Below are 19,721 nucleotides of genomic sequence, written 5' to 3'. Positions count from 1 at the left end.
CAACTTGGATTTAGCTTATCGTCCTATACACCCGTTTCCACCTTAGAAATCTTGCTGTTCCTAACATGTTAACTTCAATGTCTGAATCTATTCTTTATGTAAAGACGTAAACGAGTGCGAGGACCTTTCTCGTTGTGCTGAGAATGCCACCTGTACGAATTTGGATGGATCTTATGACTGCAGCTGCTCAGCAGTGGAATCTCATCTCTGCTTTGGTATGTGAAGCCTTATCTCTGAAATAAACAGTGGCTAAACACACTTGCTAGCATTACCCTGTTAACCTAAACTCTTAAAGATATCTGCTAGCGTAGATTAACCGTGAAATTACCTCGCTAAATAATTTTAGCCAATTTCTAATTTGTATAACGCTGAACACTTTCCAATGAAGAGTGGATATGGACTAAAGATACCGCCAAAAAAGGGTTTTAGGCGTCGTAAACGTTAGAATTAGCCAATGCATGACAAATTACTGTAACTTCGTGTAATTCCAAGCTCAATAGGGGCACTAGTTATTTCCTTTCGAAAAAAACAGGAAAAAAGTAGCTGGTAGCACTTTTATTAAACCTTGATATTGCCTTCATATCCTCAACTATAATTAACGCTTTACGTATCCTTACATATTACCCTGACTATTTGCATTCTAACTCTTGCGAGGAGAAGAAAAGGAGGATGTGCCATAAAATTGTTATATTTAAATTTATCAGGCCCGGAGGAAACAATATAATATGATTTTCCACTGTTTTAGGGACCACATTGTGTGACGCTCCAAGAGTAAGAATAACCAATGTTGGACGGACAGTCGATCAAGCCGCTGTGGTTCAGTTGAGTTCATATTACACATTCCAAACAAACATTGAAGTGAGGTGCGCTCAGATCTGGACACAAAACATGTCTTGGATATTAGCAAGTCCATCATTAAACGATTCTGAAGCTATTTTGAATGGAACCATAGTTTCGGCGAACACAAGCGAATGGACTCTCTCCGACCACCATTTACCATTCGCCCACGATCTACATGCTTTGTACTTCGTTTTCACCCTAGTCCAAGGAGACAATAATAAAACAGAGAATGTATATGATAAGGGTTATATTACAATACAACCCTTACCACTGGTGGCAATAATCTCAGGTGAAACTGAAATAACCAGGGGAAATAAGCAGAACATCGTTCTAAATGGATCAGAGTCTTATGATCCTCATGTTGGCCCTGGGGACCTGGAGACGCTAACGTTTTATTGGCTTTGTAAGGAATCGAGTGAAGAATTCCCAACGGAAAACCCGCTGGAGATCCAGGTGGTATCCGTTCCTTTGAATGGCTCTGGCTTAGATGGAGGCTGTTTCGGTACGGGTATTGGGAGACTGGAGTCCACTCAACCTGTTGTAGCACTGAATGCCTCAGTAATGGAGAACACAACAGCCTCATACGCCTTTCATCTAATCGTTACGAAAGACGCCAGAACGTCAAGTGACAGAAAGACTGTTCACGTGGTTGAGGGAAGTCCTCCTGAAGTTTCACTTAAGTAAGTATAGAATCTGCAAAATGTTGGGGAATGTTTCTCAGTACTGACAGCAATCACAATGATCACGTTGCTGTTGCTGTAGTCCCCATCTTGTGGCTATTTACCTTTCTCCAAAAACTCTAGAGAAAGTGAAGACTCTAATTGGACAAATGCTAAATAGTAAAACCACTTTAAAAAAAGGCGGTTATATTTGAGATGGATTATTTCTTTTGGTAATAGAAAGAGAAATGTCTTTGTCTTTGTAGCTCAATAAGCAGAAGGACACAGAAATACATGTAACAGGCAACTTTTATTTCCTCTCCGGCTTGGTTGGAAGATGTTTCTGCTAGGCTACTGTAGTGCGTGGTATATCCATGAAATCGTTTCTATATTTTTCTCCAACAGTTTTGTATTAAATGATCGTTTAAACGTCATCCCGTCCGCGCCGCTGATCATCTCAGCCGACTACGTGGGCTACTCGTGTGATGACCAAGTGGAGTACCAATGGACTCTTTACGGAGAAGGCCAAGACCTGGAATGGGCGCAAATTTTGAGCAACGCTGGAAACTCCAAAGTTTTTTCAATGGATCCTAACACTTTTGAAGACAATACGAAGTATAGATTAGAATTGACCGTTCTTCTTAGCAATGTAACCCCGTCTACAAGTGTGCAGGTTTTCAAGACCGCAGTACTTCCGCGTGATGGCTCGTGTACTATAACACCCGACACTGGTGAAGCAGTTTATACATCATTTTACCTGTTTTGTTTCGGCTGGTTCGCACTAAATGAAACTTTCACCTACGAAGTGCAGATAATTGGGGATGGCAATATACATTACACCTTGTATTATGGCCTTGTTGATAAACTGCAGTTGGTTTTACCGCAAGGAAATGCCTCAAATGGATTTTTATCCCACGTCAAAGTATTTGTCTCGAGGAGCAATGGTGCTACTTCTGAGCTTGATATTCCAGTAACGGTATGAACTGTTGTCATGACATTTCGTGACCACGTTTAACGCCCTTTTGACATCGAGGCGCGCATTATTTTACAAAATAACTATTACTATTATCTGAATACAGAAGTTTATTTCTTAAAAAGACTTAAGGATATAATGAAAAAAACAGTAGAAAAGGTTTCATTTGCTGAATACATGAGCGGGTGAAAGGGGTTAGGGGGTAGGTACAAGTCAGTTTTGTGTTTATTGATGTGCGCGATTACTAATATCAATTCTGAGCCTAGTGTAAAAGTAAATTAGATAAAAGTTTTGGGTTGATTACTATCGTCAACTGGCATTTTATTTATTGTTATAGGTAACTCCACCCGGACTGAAAGCGGAACAAGATCTTTTTAAACTTCTTGAAAAATCTCCAAGCCTGTTCGAAGAGCATCTTGACATAATGGATACGCACAGGGTCTGGCAGCTAATGACGGCCATGTTGTTGACAATAGAGACACAAGCATTGGGGAAACACAACTTTTCCAACGCAACAGTATCGACTGAACAGAGGAGTGCTGTAATTATTAAGCTTTAAAGTGTCCTACCTAAATTTGGGATTATGGGAGGAGTGGGGGCCTGATGGTTAGTGTGCTTGACTCCGGGTTCGAGCCGTGACCATTGTGTTGTGTTCTTGGGCAAGACATGTACACTTTACTCTCACACTGCTTCTCTCCATCCTGGTGTATAAATGGGTACTGGCGAATTTAATGCTGGGGGTAACCCTGCGATGGACTAGCATCCCATCCAGGAGGAGTAAAAATACTTCTGGTCGCTACATGCAACAGAAATTTGGATAAACTCCAGACTGATGAACCACTTGGCTCGTATGCAGAATTTTTGTGCTCATGTTGACAGGACCATCTTAGACACGATGGCTTTTTACAGTTCTATTTGATTTAGGACAAAATAGTACATGTGTAAAAAGCGAGGCAATTTTGAGCTCAAGTCAAGAACTTGGGAAAATTAAGCCAAATCTAGAAAGATATTGTAATGAAACTGATATAGTGATTGCACGAGCTATGATGCGCGTGCTAAGATGTATAACGGTTGTATTTGAATGTATACTCGCAAGAGTTCTAAGACTAAGAGACGGTTATATGGCGAGTACGGGATGCGCAATGTACTCGTAATACAGCGTATTTAAGGGACTCACGTGATGGAGTGGCCTGTGTGTGTTAGTAGACTTGCCATGTACAAGTAAGCTAAACGTTGAGAGTCGAGTAATTAAACCGTTGGCTGTTGGACTCCTTGACTGGAAGTCGTTGTCGCCCGCGCGCGTTACAATATGATTACTAGCTATGATTTGTTTCTTGCAGCTCAGAGACATTGCCCTAAAGCGGTTTCAACTTGCAGAGCTTGATGATCTTCCGAGTGTGGTTTTTATTTCAGCATTTTTAGCAACAGCTGGAAAGACTGTCACCGAGTTATCCTTCCACAGTAAGGTAACATGCTACTTAATTAAATAAAATCCCTGATTTTAATGCCTACTCATTTTGTGAAAACTTTTTTCTGAGCATGCAAAAATGTTTGAACTTTGACGTGGACTGTCTCTTGATTAGGAAATCTCAGTATTTAATAACATATTTTCCTCGGCAGAACCTTCTTCCGACAATACTGGGAAACATGACTGATATATTGCTTTCTAACGCGAAGAATATGAACGCCAAAGACGAAAAGTTTATTTTCCAAGGAGTTTATAACTTGCTGTATGGAACAGTTGAGCTGCTTATGGTATCTGCAGATGATGCGGCAGTAAATGGGAACACCAGACTTCTGTCTTTGGACCAAGTGAAGGTACACTTTTGTAAAATGGTTGCAAAGAAAAAGGAGAACTTAGTTTAATTCGAGTGTTATTTTTCTAGGCAAAAGATATTGTTTTGGAGTCGATGAGCATTGTTAAAACGTTGCTCCGCACTCTGGCGATAAGATTAGCAGTATCCCAATCTCCTAAAAAGCTCCGTGTCCCAGGAATGGATGTCATGCTGGGTCGCGAAACGTCCTGCGGACTTCAAGAAAAACGTTTCAACTTTTCAGAGGGTCAGAGCTTTGAACTTCCGCCAAATATGAGGCAAGCCTTTCCCAACGCAGAGGTCGAAGAGACTGAATATCAAGTTAGTATGGTCTGGTTGTTACCGTAATACTGTATTTTATTTTATTAAAACCCATTAATTATAATGCGTTATTGTATGGCTTGTGCTTGTAGCCGATATAACGCGCGCTCTGATTGGCTGTAGTTAATAGGTACGGCCTTACCGTAATTCGGCAAGGTGTCGGTTTGAGATTTTTTCATAAAGACCTCATTTTCGGTTAATAAGCAGTTGATAACACAACCTTAAATAAATATTAAAAAGCTACTTGAGTGACTCGCCGAAGATGCATAGTCCAAGAAAGCGTAATCTGGCTTGACATGCGCAGAGTTGTCGTTGATGTGGCGTTTTGTAATAATGTGTGTGACGTTATGTAATCGAGAGAGCGACGTCAGCAAAATCACGTGATACGGGAGAGTTCGACATCGTGCGATTGAGATATGTTTTTGTACTGTACGTGTTTGTAGTCGGCCGATTATTGTATGAGTGTATGTGCGCATAGTTGGTCGGATTATTTACTATTTCCGGCATAATAAAGGACAATTCGCTGTTTAAAGCGCACAAAATTGACATTTGTTTTGAGTGTAAAAATCTCCAATTTATTGTACATGTACATCAGTTTATTCGTCTGGGGTTGTATTGGGAAAGACGGTCGCTTGGTAGCTTTGGAAAAATGAGTTGATGGGTCAGTTTTGTTTTTCCATTTTCGCTACCTCTTGTTATCTTCTGCTTTTTTTTAAATTCATTGTATTTTTTAATTGCCTTGAGGCAAAACGAAAGGCTCATAAAAAATGTCATTATTGAGTCTTTGCATTAATAGTAGCTTTATTTATGAATTTATTATTTGATTTACTTTAGCAATTTACTTTGTTATTAATTAATTTTTAATTAGTTAAAAAATTAATGTGAACTCTTTTACAGATGATTCGCACAACGTTCAATCCATATCGCTGGGACGAAAGCCATCAACAAATAAAGTCGGAAATACTGAGTCTTGAATTCTCAGACAATAAAGGAACAGTATTACCCGTTGGAGGAAATAACATAGCTATCGACATCAAAATACCCCTTAATTCTGGAAAATCTTCATCAAATATCTTTTTTATCAGACCATTAATGATGCGATACCACACTTTGGAACTCACAGATATTTCTGATTCTATGATCCTCGAGGTGAAACCAACAAACCTTAGTCTTATGATGGTGGTGTATGTTAAATATGGAGAACGCCCAACTGTAAACAGTTACAGTTATACTTCCATTGTACCTGATTATTCGTCTTGTAACTGGGTCAATAGAGGTGGTCAGTTTGTAGCAAAGTGCTCAAGGAGTCCATTTGAGATTATATCTACTGCGGACTTCAACCAGACAGGTTTGTATTACGTCGGAGTGCTGTACGTCGAACAAGGTCAGTTGAATAGTACTCGAGTAAGACGCTCGTGCTTTGGAAGAAGAAGAAGAAGAAAGAAAAGAGACTGCGTTGAACCAAAGCCACCTCCAGTGAAAGGAATTGAATACAACAGAACATTGACATATAATCCCACTACCGATCAGAACTATAGCGTCAAAGTTCGCAAGTACAGCTGCTACTATTTCTCATTGACGCAGGACCAGTGGACAAAAGATGGCTGTAAGGTTGGTGGAAAACAACATTCTTAAAATATTCAATACTTATGAATAAAAATGGTCGTAACTAAATAAAACACAACTTGCAGTAGCTGCCTGCCCCACTTGCTGACATACTTAACGGACAGGCCGTATTGTGTTTCGTAGTTCCGCCACCCTAATAATGGTGGTGCATTATTGTGACGTCTAGCTACGCGACTTATCATTCGTCAGAATAATACAGCCATTTGTATTACTAACAATAAATCACTTAAAAAAAACCATTTTTTTTTTAAACAACAACAAAACAAAAATGTTCTGCCTTCGAAGATAGCTATTTTCCAGATAACCCAACTGGCATGATGGTACAACAATTTCACCTAAAAGAACCATGATCAAACGTGATTTACGGAATATTTAACAAATAATCGAATATTCGATAAAAGGTGTCAGCCAAACTACATAAACACGCTTTTGAATTTTTGGTTTATTTCTGTCTAGGTTGGAGATGACACGAACGACCAAATACTACAGTGTCGATGCAATCATCTTACAGCTTTTGGTGGAGGCGTTGTCATTGCTCCAAATCCGATCGATTTTGACAAGGTGTTTGTAGAATTCACTAGACTTGGAGAAACAGGGAATTATGTGGTTCTTGCGACGGTCTGCACTATTTTTGCTGTCTATTTCCTGGTGATAATCTGGGCAAGAAAGGCTGATATGCTGGACGAAAGAAAGGTAAATTTTATAGTTTTAATATACTTCATATTTGAAGACATGATTGGACGATCACATTTATTTCCTTTTGATTTATTTTACCAAATGGAAGTAGTTCTGGTGCCAGTTTTCGAAAAAAAAGAAATGAACAAGGTGAAAGAAGCCAAGTATGCGATTTAGATATACGACTTCCTGCCTTAACCGTGTTACAAACTACGTAGTAAGGGCTGGTTTTTATCAGCGCATATTCTCAATCATACCATACGCATATGTTCAATCATAGTGTGCAAGATATGCTGACGCAGTAAGGTGCTGTTAAGTAGCAACTTTATTATTATAGGACATTTTCCAAACAGAAGATGCTTCAGGTAGCTATCAACTTATTACTGCGTATGCGTATGCTAGGCTGCTTATTCTCGCATTAAAGGCGCTACTCCTACACGATTACCTTGGAAAAAGTACCGTTAAAGATAACACTTTTCCAATTTGTTTGAATCATTGTTTAATATTACATACACGTAATTATCTGATGCATTTCAGGTGAAACTTACATCAAATGTTGAAAATATTATGTATAAGAATATCAGTTTATAGCTAGCAGAATTTGGTCGAGAAATAACAAATGGAATTATTTTTTTCTTGATAGCTGGGCCCGACGATACACGTCAAACCGACTGTCAACGGCACACTCAGGTATTATTTGACTGTAACTACAGGCGTTTGGCGCAATGCTGGGTCGACGGCTAACGTGTTCATTAAAATCTACGGCACTGACGATACTCTAGAGGCCATTGATTTAACTAAAAGCTCTCCACCAGGAAGGAAGATGTTTGGAAGAGGAAGCGTCGATAGGTTTGCTTTCCATCTGGAGAAAACGCTCGGAAATGTAATTAAGATAGAAATGTGGCATGACAATTCTGGGAAGAGTTCATCCTGGTTTCTGGATCAAGTTCGCCTTGTTGATAAATCCACAGGGGAGAAGTGGGATTTCTTCCACAACAATTGGCTTGCACTTCACAAAGGTGACGGATCGACCAAGGTTACCCTGATGTCCAATGATCCAAATCATCACGGTCCTGGACTGAAAAACATGTTTTACTCTGTCTCTTCAGTGGACCTCGCGGATTATCATCTTTGGGCCTCTGTCATTACCAGACCACCGCGCAACCCATTTACACGTGTACAGCGAACCTCGTGTTGCCTTTCTCTTTTATATTTGGCGATGGCGTGTAACGCCATGTTTTATCAAGTGACTGGAGTTTCAGATGAAGTGATTCAGATTGGACCATTGAAAATGTCACTACGACAATTGATAATTGGAATTGAGAGTTCATTGATTGTTGCCCCAGCAAGTGTTTTGATAACTGTGTTATTCCGTTACAGAAAGGCTAAAACAATCTCGAGTGAAGAGACCGAAGAAGACAAAGCCACTAAAAAAAGCGTTTCAAAGAAATCCTGGAATAAAAGGCAATGTTTGCTACCTCATGCTTTTGTGTATCTTGGCTGGTTTCTCTGTGCTGCGGCGATAGCGTCTTCTGCCACTGTAACAGTATTTTACAGTCTTCAATGGGGGAAAGAAATTGCAGATCAGTGGCTCGCTTCTGTAGTTGTCTCTTGTATCAAGGATGTTTTCATCTGGCAACCATGCAAAGTTTTATTCTTTACTCTTTTGTTGATCATTATCTTCAGTAGGCCGAAGTCTCCCGACGAGGTGAGTAATAGCGTTGCATCATCGTTTACAGAGGAGATGAAGGAGCTGCGTGCCTATCAATTACAAAGGGCAACGTTTTTTCGTTTTGCAAGACAGTTTGGCGCCTTTATGGTGTTTTATGTCTTGCTGATGATCGTTACCTATGGGGATAAAGATTATCACCGATATCTCATGACAAAAGGGACTCGAGATAGCTTCACTTACTTTGACAAGGTTTGTGCAGATCATAATGATCATTGCCCATTATTTAAATTAAAGTTGAATTCGATGACGGTTGTTTCGATAAATCATCTAACGTCCATGTTCGCCGTCACATTTTTTAAATAGAATATTTAGTACATATCTCATAGTTTATACAGAGGAAACAGCAGGCATGTATCAGGAGTATGTTAGTCAACAAACTTTGTAGGGATAGTATTGACGAATTCTTTGTTTATAAACAGCATATAATGTTTTATCTGTTCCCGGCTTTTCTGAAGACACACAAGAATTAACATCGTGGATTTTATCTCTACATAAGCACTAATGCTTCAAATAACGAGGATATTAATCAAAAAAAAAAAAAAAAAAAAAAAAAAAAGAAAACACCAACTTCAAAATCTCCCCTTACTCCAAGTTCAATGAAATAACCTTAAGTAAAGGGTATTGTAGTTAGCAAGGAGAAATTATAATACACTTTTCTGGAGATACTCTGCAAAATAAAATCTCAGAAAAAATGAAAAGAAACTGCTATAATTATATGAAGTATTTCAAGTCGCCATCAATTTGCCGAGGACTGAGAGCTTACTTCGCCCGTTGCTTTTATCTCATATGTTTCCTTTAGGCAAAGACCGGCGAAAAGCTCTGGATTTACATGTTGGGAAAATTTATCCACGATTCGTATGCTGGTGAATGGTACAATGGCCAATGGGAAAAGACTCCAGAGTATACAGGCAATAAAGTTTCAATGCTCATTGGAATGCCACGTCTTCGGCAGCTGAGGATACAGGAAGGTAAATTACCTATGTGTCTCATTATCATCTTTTGGGGGACGGGCTGGAATTTCAGGAGAACCAGTATTATTAAATACTAGATCATTTGATAATGCAATTCGAGAGTTTTCATTGGCTTTGCTATCGTGAGTTATGAGCCATTACCCTGCAACTGCAAGGAGATAAGATCAGGAGCGACTTATAGTCACTCGCTACTGAAAACCAACCCCACCGTAGAAGTCTATAATTGCAACAGGACTATACATTTTTAATGTATTTGTTTCAATACAGATTCCTGCCGAGTGGTGAAAGAGTTTGAGACGATCATTGACAAGTGCTACGATTTCTATTCGATGTCAGAGGAGGATACTACTCGTCTCTATCTCCCACATTGGATTAATTTGTCAGACGCGCAGCAGGGTTGGGCCAACCTGTCACAACTCTGTCCCAGGCCATGGCGTTATTCGTCGCCAGAAGAGCTTAATAATGTTCCTTCATGGGCACAACATCATATATATGACGGCGGCGGGTATGTGCTTGACCTTGGGTACGATAAACCAACTGCTATCCGTATGATGGAAGGCGTCAAAGACAAGGACTGGATTGACAGAAGAACAAGGGCCGTTTTACTTGAATTCCAAGTTTTAAACTTAAACACTAATTTAATGAGCATTGTAACATATCATTATGAGGTTCTACCGTTTGGATTTGGGCTTACTTACGAGAAGATTGACACGATAAAAATATTCAATTTCCAAAATCTATCTTACAGTTTTTACATAACGTGCCAACTGTTGTTTATGCTGGTAGTATTGGTGTACGCCATCATCCTTTTAGTCAGACTATATCGCCAAGGATGTGCATTTTTTAAACTCATATGGAACTGGATAGATATTGCACAAATTATGAGTGCCTCACTTGCCATTGTGTTCTACATTATAAAGGTGAAGTTTATGCATGATAGCATTCAAGAACTGCAAAAAAACCCTTTTGTCACAGTGAGTTTCCAGTTTGCAATTTTCTGGACTGAGGTTGAAAATGCTGCCCTTTCTCTTGCCTTATTCATTGCCACTTTTAAAATTCTTCATTTTATTCGCCTCAATCCACATGTGCAAATCTTAGCATGGACAATTATTACGGCGGGAAAGGACATTTTGTCATTCTGTGCTCTCTTTGGGATTCTTTTTTTAGCACACGCCCATTTTGCTTTGTTAGCTTTTGGTAGCTCTGTGTTTTCTTTTTCATCCTTTCCCCGCTCGTTTGCTTCCGAGTTTGAGCTCTCGCTAGGCAACACAATTCACGTTGTAGAGATTAATGATGTGAACAGAGTTTTAGGTTCACTTTTTACCGCCAGTTTTATGCTGACACTTGCGGTTCTTCTTGTCAATATTTTCGTATCTATTCTCGATATAAATTTGCATGACGTAAAAGAGGACGAAGAGAAAGTCCAAGAAGCGTTCGGAATGGGAAAGTTTATTGCGACGTTTTTGTTTGGTTTTAATCGCAAGGCCACAACGGAGGACACCCAGAAGTAAATTTGCAAGTGAAAAATAGCTGATTACGAAAGCTTGCTTGCTGGCTTATTGAAGGCGACTTGCTAGAAATTGCAGAAATATATTACCAGGAAAACAGAGCATAATTGTACAATTACTTTCGTACTCTAGCATGTATTAAATAATAATGTAATCAAATTAAAGGAGGCACGATGATTAAAAAATTCAGCTCAACGGTTGCGTTTGCTCCTCATCGTTTCTGCAACCTCCATTCTGAGCAAGTCCCACACTACTCTACCAAGTCTTTTACTGGGAGGTTCCGCGCCGAGGTCCAAACTCTTATCCTTTCCTGTACCACATGGAGAAAAGGTACCGCTTTCGTTACCTTTTATTGAAAAAGGGTACCCCTTTAACATACCTACTTATATTAAGAACAATGAAATAACGTAATGTGTAAGTAGGTTATGCCATAATAAGTAATTATTGTGTATTGTGACAAAGTAAGCGAGTAACGTAATACAAAGTATTGTAAATTAGTAAAAACATTAAACAGGAACAACAACAAAAAAGAACATTGCATCCCTATTCTAAACCCCTAGAACGATCCTGATAACCGTAGTCTTCGTCTCAGAATTTTTGCGGACGTTTCTTTACCGAATTTTTTTGGCCGAGGAGAACTGTTTTGGCGGATCGTGAGCAGCAGTACCGCACAGTAGAGAGTATCTAAAGTTGGGAATATGAGGAGCGAAAATTGATGTTCGAGGACCGATCAAGAAGTGGGGCTTGGGGTGGAGGAGGGAATTTAAGCCTTAGAGAACATACCTGTGGAAAGAAAAAAAAAATTAAGGGTTTAGAAAATTTAAAAAATCACTTTCAGCACTAGCACGTAAATCCGGTGTTAATTGAGCTATTTAGTAAATAATATCACGGGTGATAAATTACTTCCTACTTTTGTTGAGAAATTTCAGCGTTAATCATAACAATCTATTTTGCACTAGTTAATATGCAAAGTTGTAATCGGACAGTGTAATCGGACAGTGTAATCGGACAGTTATTTGTAATCGAACACGTCTAATCGGACAGTTACAAGAGCCAAGTCCTCTTAGCTAAATCTACCAAGCACAACATTGACCACAGTCACTATAGTAACCAATTCCAATGACTGCTTTTGTAAAATTATTGTCATGGTTTATCTCTGGGTGGCTATTTTCAAATAAACTTACCAGCCATTTTTCAAGCTCGATTGTTCGGAAATTGCAATCATCATATTTTGCAATTTTTTTGTTTTGGTGGGGGGGGGGGGGGGAGGTTGGATTGAAATGTTCATGATTAGTTGGTAACAGGACATTTTGTACACGTCTACTGTCTGCTTCGCGGGCGTCCGATTTTGTTAATCACTCGTATGATTGGACTTCACTTAGTCCTATTACCATTGTTAATTTATGATTTCACAGGCGAAATTACAAAATTTTCTGGCAAAAAACACACAGCTGTAAGCGTAATTTGTCACTTTTGATATTAAAGGTAATCAAATGGTATACTAGTGAAATTAAGAAATAATCTCATGCACGTTTTCTCAAAATTCTACTAAAAAGGCAAGGGACATTGTAAGAACTTTGACAAAACGCGCGTGAAATTTTTTCGTAATTTCACTCGTCGCCATTTGATTACCCATACTAATCACTCATGTCACAAGTACTTCTTTGTCAAGTGTTAAAGGATTGAAGAGTGATTAGGGTGCCGGACTTGAAATCCAGAGGTCGCGGGTTCAAGTCCCACTCTGACCAGCAAGCCGGAGCTGTTTCGCGGTAGACCCTAGTTCAACTCCTCGGTCGCGCTTGTAAATAGTTAACTGGTCTGCCTTCTGCCAGTTGGGATTTTAACCATGTTATGTTTATTTGTATTATTTGTTTCATCACTTGGTTTCAATGGCCATGAAAAGCCCCATTAGGGGAGTGGTCATTTAAGATATTTATTTATTTATTTATTTATTTTATTCCTTGCTAAGAATTCAAAGCTGCTATGTACGTACTCAGTGATACTATCGGAAATAAAATGACTAAACCTGACCCAATAAAGTTGTATGGCTTATTGCAGTTTAAATCCTTACACAGTAGTCAAGTTGAAACAATCCTATAAAGACATTGCACATTAGTTGATCCACCAGTGTTAGCACTGTTTCGTTCCTCTTCTTAAACAGTGTCAACATCCAATCCTTTCGTTTGTATGGAAAAAAAAAACCCAAAAACAGATCGTCACGCGCGACCATCAGCTCAAAGGAGAGAAGACTACCGAACATTCCCAAAGGGTATCCATGACAACGGACAACGGACAAAACTTACAAACTTTATTTGAGCTTTGTGTTTGACTTTTCAATTACGGCAATGATTAAAGTTCATGTTTCTAGAACAGAAACTTCCATTTATGTCCAAGTTTCATTAGGAACGCTATTTAAACATTGATGTGTTTTCGTTTTGTCTAGGAAAATAACCTTCGAGGGGCGCTTTTCCTTTCTTCTTAAACAGTGTCAACATTAAATCCTTTCGTTTGTAAGGAAAAAAAAAACGGATCGTCACGCGCGACCATCCGTTCAAAGAAGAGAAGACTACCGAACATTCCCAAAGGGTATCCATGACAACGGACAACGGACAAAACTTACAAACTTTATTTGAGCTTTGTGTTTGACTTTTCAGTTACGGCAATGATTAAAGTTCATGTTTCTAGAACATAAACTTACATTTATGTCCAAGTTTCATAAGGAACTCTATTTAAACATTGATGTGTTTTCTTTTTGTCTAGGAAAATAACCTTCGAGGGGCGCTTTTTCTTTCTCGATGAAACAAATTATTTAGAATAAATGTCGGTGAATAAACGTTTCGTTTATTATCAATGTGACCAAAAATACACACGTGAAGCCCCTTTCATTCTCATTCAGGGTAATTTGCAGCAAAAAATACGAGAGAGTGAAATTATTTGACTGAATTTCGAAAGTTAAATGAGATGTGTGTTTGCCTTTTTAGGTAATTATCCAGAACATTATAAGAGTAAATTATCCAGTTTCAAGGTGATGTTTCAAAAACATAGAGTTCCGTTGCCGGCCAACCGTTGTAGGACTTCTTATCAAAGATTCATAAGTTTTCATTGCCTCCATAAGGGTTACTCCCGAGAGACTCCTGACTAATAAAGATTAAAACCATTTTGTGATGAAGAATGACGAGTGCTTCTTATTTCCTTGAAAACACTTTTGGTTTGTAATCGGCGTGACCAAAGAAGAAATGAACTTAAAGTCGCCTTTAGCGTCCTTCAAGGTAATTTCATATTTATTATTGACATAATATAAAAAAAAAAAAAAAGAAAAGCAGTAATTTCTCCTTTAATTTTGATTTTCATGCAGAAAACACTGCTTTGGCTTTCATGCCAAGACTTTATGGTGATTATTAGAGGAAGTCTAGCACATGGAGGTATGTATATATGTGTTGGTGATATTGCTCCGTTCAATGTTTGAGGGCTACACAATCGAGTTGAGCGAATTACTGAAATGACGTCCAGTCTCTCTTAAAAACCATTGGTTAAACAGAGATAAACCCTGCGAACCGCGAGCAAGCTGCAATGCTTCATCCCCAGCATTTACGTAACGCATTGATAAAGTCTGAAATTATCAGCCGGAGAATCTTGTAAAGTGCCTCGGTGATACATATAGGTTGCCGCGTTCATTTCATGATCAACCTTCAAAATAACCTCGTTTCACGTGGGGGGGCCAAACCACCCCCAAATGTTTCGTCAGTTCTTGGGTATTTCACATTATTTCGCATTACTTAAAAAGTATTGACTCTTTCTATACCAAACTTGGCAGATGAGCAGGAGACCTATTGCCAATTACATGTACGTGAAAAATGTCAGTAAATGTCAAAAATGTGAAGTCACAGTGATGACGTCATGTTTTTTGCCACCTTTGAAGTTTTTATTATGCATATTTTTTACAATGTGTTCGAAAGAGCACATCAAGGGGAGTTGAAACCTGAAAAAATTTTGTCCATATCACAAAAATTAAATGAAATATGGCATTTGAAATATGAAAAACAAATCTGCAAAATATGGGGTCCCCCCAAATTAGAGCCGTAATTTTGTTCCAGCAAATGCAGCTATGTTGCACGTGTGATGTGCCAGATGACTAAAGCAAAAATAAAGAAGAAAATCGGAATAAGAAAGTATCCCTCTAGTGTTATTGCGTTAAAATTAGTTTTGTTACGTCATAACCTGTGACGTCACCCGTTTCTTTTACTGTTAATACCATCCTAACAAAGCCGAAAATCAAATTTCTAAAACCATACGATTTTTGACAACATCAAGCTTTCTATTTTTCTAGATTATTAGCCTTCCTAGAAAAAAACTGAAAAAAATAAACCAGAGAGACTGACTTAAGAAGGACAGTATGGTTAAGCAAATTCCGGGGGGCACAGCAAAAAAAATACTTAATTTACCATATCTCAAAAATAATCATCATAGCAAAAAAACGGTTTCCGGCATTTTACTCCTCAAGTCAAGGCCTTTCCAATGACATAATCTTTACATCACATTTTACATAAAATTATAGCACGTTTTGGTGACGTCATCAATTATGACGTCATAATCATTAAAATAAACTGGAGAACAAAGAAAGCTCATCTGCCAAACTTGGTTGAGAAATATATAAAGCAAGCAAATATAGCCTTCATGAAACATTAGGGGGGTGGCTTGGCCCCTTCGTGAATTTGACGACTCGCAAACGGAACTGCTTCAACCGCTATAGAGATATATACTTCTGGATTTATTAAAATAGTGTTTAAACGAAATCTCGCCCGATTAAGCATGTTTTTCTCGAAAGAAGACGATATAAAACCTCAAAGGCATGTCAGTGTTTTTCTGTCTCCACTCTCTTATCTTCCTTTTCTTGTTGGTCTCTATTTTTTCCTTCGTATGGAATGATTTTGAGGCCTTTAGATACGGTTTTCATTTATATATTAACACGGTTTTAATTAGTATAGTACTTACATTCAGGGCAATATAATGCCGAATTGACAATATTTTACATGTTATGCCTTTCGTTGTCACGAGAGGTAAATTTCTACAGTTTAAACGAGTCATTATAACTGTGATAAGCAGCCGTTTACCCTTTTCTGATCAGCTGAGGTGGCAGTGTAAAATTTAGTGTACAATGTCAATTTTTTTCTTTTTTTCCATGGCATACATTCAAAGAAGCTTTTGCTTCGATCTGTCAGCTTCGAATGTTTCCAACCGCCTTTTTTTCTTTCGTTTTGCCAGGTAATTCAAAAATAGGGATTTCTCTCACGTTGCATGCATTTATGCTCTGATAACGTTTGATATTGGAATATAAGAAAAAACCGCCAAGATTGAAACTTCTGAGACACATTTATGTATTATTATCAGCATGCTTCGACAATGCAGCCGGAGTTTCTAGTCCCGGTATCATCCCAGACAGCTTCATGCGAGCTAGCACTTCATTTAGTGATTCCTACCTACCGTCATACGCTCGGTTACACGGTGACAGAGGGGATGGATGGTGCGCTCTACACGCTGATGACACTCCGAACGACTGGCTTGACTTCGGAAAAATTATTGAAGTGTGTGGTATTGCTACCCAGGGAGACATCAATGGCAATGAATGGATTACAGAATTCTTGTTGTCATTCTCATCCAGTGGAGATAGCTGGGAAACATACAAGGATATAAACGGTGTGAACATGGTAAGATTTCGCTGCTTTTCATGCATAGCATTGAACAAAATGTTATCTTGACAAGTTTTTGACGTTTTCCGTTTTACGGCCGGAAAATCATGATTCACTGAAACTTAAGACCTTTGCTTGGGAATCACAGCTATCGAAAGATTGAATAAGAGGAAAAAAAATACTAATTTGAGTCACTGTTATTATTACTTGAAAATTTAGAAGCATTCTGATTTAAACAAAAAATGCAGAAAAAGAACGCATGGTAGGGTAAACTGTGATTTCCATCCAAGAGCCTCAAATTTGAATGAGTAATAATAACCTTCCAGCTGTTAAAAGGAAACCACAGAAAATTCTCAAGATCATGCATTCTGTCCGGATGATTCTGTGACTCTATGGTGCATCATTTTTCATTGCAACTTATCCTCACTTCATCTTGTTCACATAATATAACTACATGAACCCTGCGAAAAATCTTTCTTAAATAGAATCGATTGGTTTTATTAGAAGGTAAGTCTGTATGTCATTATTTTAAAGACATTTCACAGAGCAGGTGACTACATAACAGTTGATGAACATGAGTTACCAGTACCAGCGTATGCAAGATACATTCGCTTCCGTCCAACTAAAGTTCATACTTGGAATTGTATGAGAGTTGAAGTGTATGGCACCGAAGGTGAGTTTTCAAACATAACTACGTGTTATTATTATTATTGCTAGTTAACGATTAGATTATTAGCTCGAGAGTTCTATGAGATGATAGTTGATTCGGCCTTCCTCCCAACCAAATTTCCTTCAAATAACGATTTCTAATCTATTGAACTTCATGCTTAACAAAATAGCGTGCGTTGAATTGTTACTTGAAACTTGCATTATTGCATGCGCGCTTATCGGTTCGATCATTAAACTATTTTGAGCTTTTAAAGTCGCATAACGGTCAGTTTCCTTTCTTTACGGTTCTTGAGAATTTGATTATCTAGTAACATTATAAATCTTCTTAGAAACATTAGAGAAACTAGAAACCGTTCCCATTATTTGGACGACCTCTGGTCAGTGCATTTAAATGGTTGATAGTTTACGATAAGCTCAACCAATAAGATTGCGGCATTTTCAATAGTATTGTTAGAATTCTGCTAATTTCATTTACGAACCGATTTGATTGACCGATGACCAAAATTCTCAGAAGATTTTAGATTTTACAGCCTTGATTTAAACTATGACATAGGGCTTAAGAAGCAAGGACGAACTCATTCGAGAAAACTGAGTTTAAACGTGGAAAGACAAGCGAAATTGAAATGGGAAGACTGGTTAAAAAAGTTCTTCCAAAGTTTTTCAAAAGTTGGACTTTCATTGTTTCAGCTTGGTCGGCGGCTGGTAAATTCTTGCCAACTAGGTACCTCTCTCTACTAGAAAGCCACCATTCTTGGAATTTTCATTCTTCGTAGAAGCTTTATGGGAGATTTCCCCGTCTGCATGGGGTTTGAGTCGGCAAACGCGACATACGTGCAGCCATTTTCATCCTTTGCAAACTTGAAGCGTTCAACGCACAAAAAGGCTGTTTTTTTGCCTTCCTCTTACATCCGCTTTTGAGTGTTTCTTGCATAAGTGCATCTTTCGACATGCTATGTAACCTGGCCAATGTCAAATACAACGGACTTCGAAATCAAATTTTAAGCGGCAGTCCCGCTAAAAGCGGTCCACTCGACTTCGGGACCAAAAATGATTTTCCTTCATTTTTTTGTCGGTGAAAAGGGTTTGACACACACACATATATAAAAGCAATGCATTATTTTCCAATTCATTATTTTTCCTTTGCTACGAGCCAAAATTGAATTTTGGCCGAACTGAGGTTGCCGACCGTGATCAGAAAGGTAAAATTCACCGATTTTGTGAAGCATGCTACGTCGCCTAAAATGCAGCTCACGGAATTTCGTTTTCATGCGAATTATAAGGTACATTCATTACTTGGACTGACGAAATATGGAAACGTTTCGAAAAATTCCAAGCTTACCAGCGAGGCTGGAAGACACCCTACTCTGAGACCTTTGATCAACTACTAAAATTTAGCCAAATTTGACGGGAAAAATCTCAAAAGCTGGGTCTAAATGAAGCCTAAAAAGCACATCACAGTAAATTTCATACCTTAATAAACCGTTCTATAACTTCAAACCGGTGGGTATCTCCTTAGATTGCACGCGAGAACAGATTAAAATCTGCCACAGTCAGTGTGTGTACATAGCTGTCGCTCGTGTCAAAGTCATTTGCATAACCCTAGCACCCGGTGAAAATACATCTTCTTCCGTTCAGGTTCGTTTGTTGACCTTCTGAGTAGTGGCAAATAGCTTCCTTTAATACTTGTGTACACTCTAGATCCAGTTTTGAGGTGAATGTTGCGTTAAAGTTGATCAATTCTCGAGACTTGCGAGACTCCAAAAGTAAAAAATGGCGCCGGTCTGCAGAAATTAACCGTAACCGTCGTCCTGACCCTTCAATAAATTCTGCCGCAGAGGTAGCACTAGGAGAAGAAGAAAATCGTAAGTTTTCATTTTCCGTTAAATGGGACCTGAATCCTGTACTACTGCCAAGACTACTGGGAGCTTGAGGGCTATATGCCCGAATTTGAAAAACAACAACAACGAACACTTGCCGGTTGCATCGCTGGGAAATGAACCTGAATGAACACGACACGCTTGATAATGAGATCTGGATGTGTTCTCTCGCCTTCGTGCCGAACAGTAATGGTCTTCCCCTTTAGATTAAATGAAACCTTATAACCTTTGTTCTTTTAGTAGCGGTTTAGGGGCGCTTGTATAACTCCCAGGGACTCTGGTTCGTAGGTCTTATCGTCCTTTTTGTTCAGCTCGGTGTAGAAATTTTCGAGAACTCGAGGGAGAGATTTTCAATGCCTTTCGGTTTTT

General features: G+C 38.7%; 2 protein-coding genes across 2 annotated transcripts; both read left to right on the top strand.

Annotated features, from left to right (window-relative positions):
- The first annotated feature begins 711 nt into the window (after nucleotides 1–711).
- On the top strand, nucleotides 712–11,187 carry LOC145484397 (polycystin-1-like protein 2). Its single transcript, XM_081463015.1, has 11 exons — nucleotides 712–1,520; nucleotides 1,905–2,475; nucleotides 2,810–3,013; nucleotides 3,813–3,938; nucleotides 4,093–4,290; nucleotides 4,359–4,607; nucleotides 5,505–6,218; nucleotides 6,690–6,926; nucleotides 7,552–8,829; nucleotides 9,440–9,608; nucleotides 9,879–11,187. Exons 1-11 carry the CDS (start codon nucleotides 889–891, stop codon nucleotides 11,120–11,122), a joined length of 5,622 nt encoding a protein of 1,873 aa, XP_081319141.1. The 5' UTR covers nucleotides 712–888; the 3' UTR covers nucleotides 11,123–11,187.
- Nucleotides 11,188–16,154: 4,967 nt separating this feature from the next.
- On the top strand, nucleotides 16,155–17,866 carry LOC145485477 (retinoschisin-like). The gene is made up of 4 exons (XM_081464142.1): nucleotides 16,155–16,176; nucleotides 16,508–16,824; nucleotides 17,341–17,479; nucleotides 17,805–17,866. The coding sequence occupies exons 1-4, from the start codon at nucleotides 16,155–16,157 to the stop codon at nucleotides 17,864–17,866; spliced, it is 540 nt and encodes a 179-aa protein (XP_081320268.1).
- The last annotated feature ends 1,855 nt before the right edge of the window (nucleotides 17,867–19,721 follow it).

Source organism: Orbicella franksi, chromosome 4 (genome assembly GCF_964199315.1).
Source record: "Orbicella franksi chromosome 4, jaOrbFran1.1, whole genome shotgun sequence".
NCBI lineage: Eukaryota > Metazoa > Cnidaria > Anthozoa > Scleractinia > Merulinidae > Orbicella > Orbicella franksi.
The sequence above is the reverse complement of the archived record's forward strand: the minus strand, read 5'-3'. Positions and strand labels throughout refer to the sequence as shown.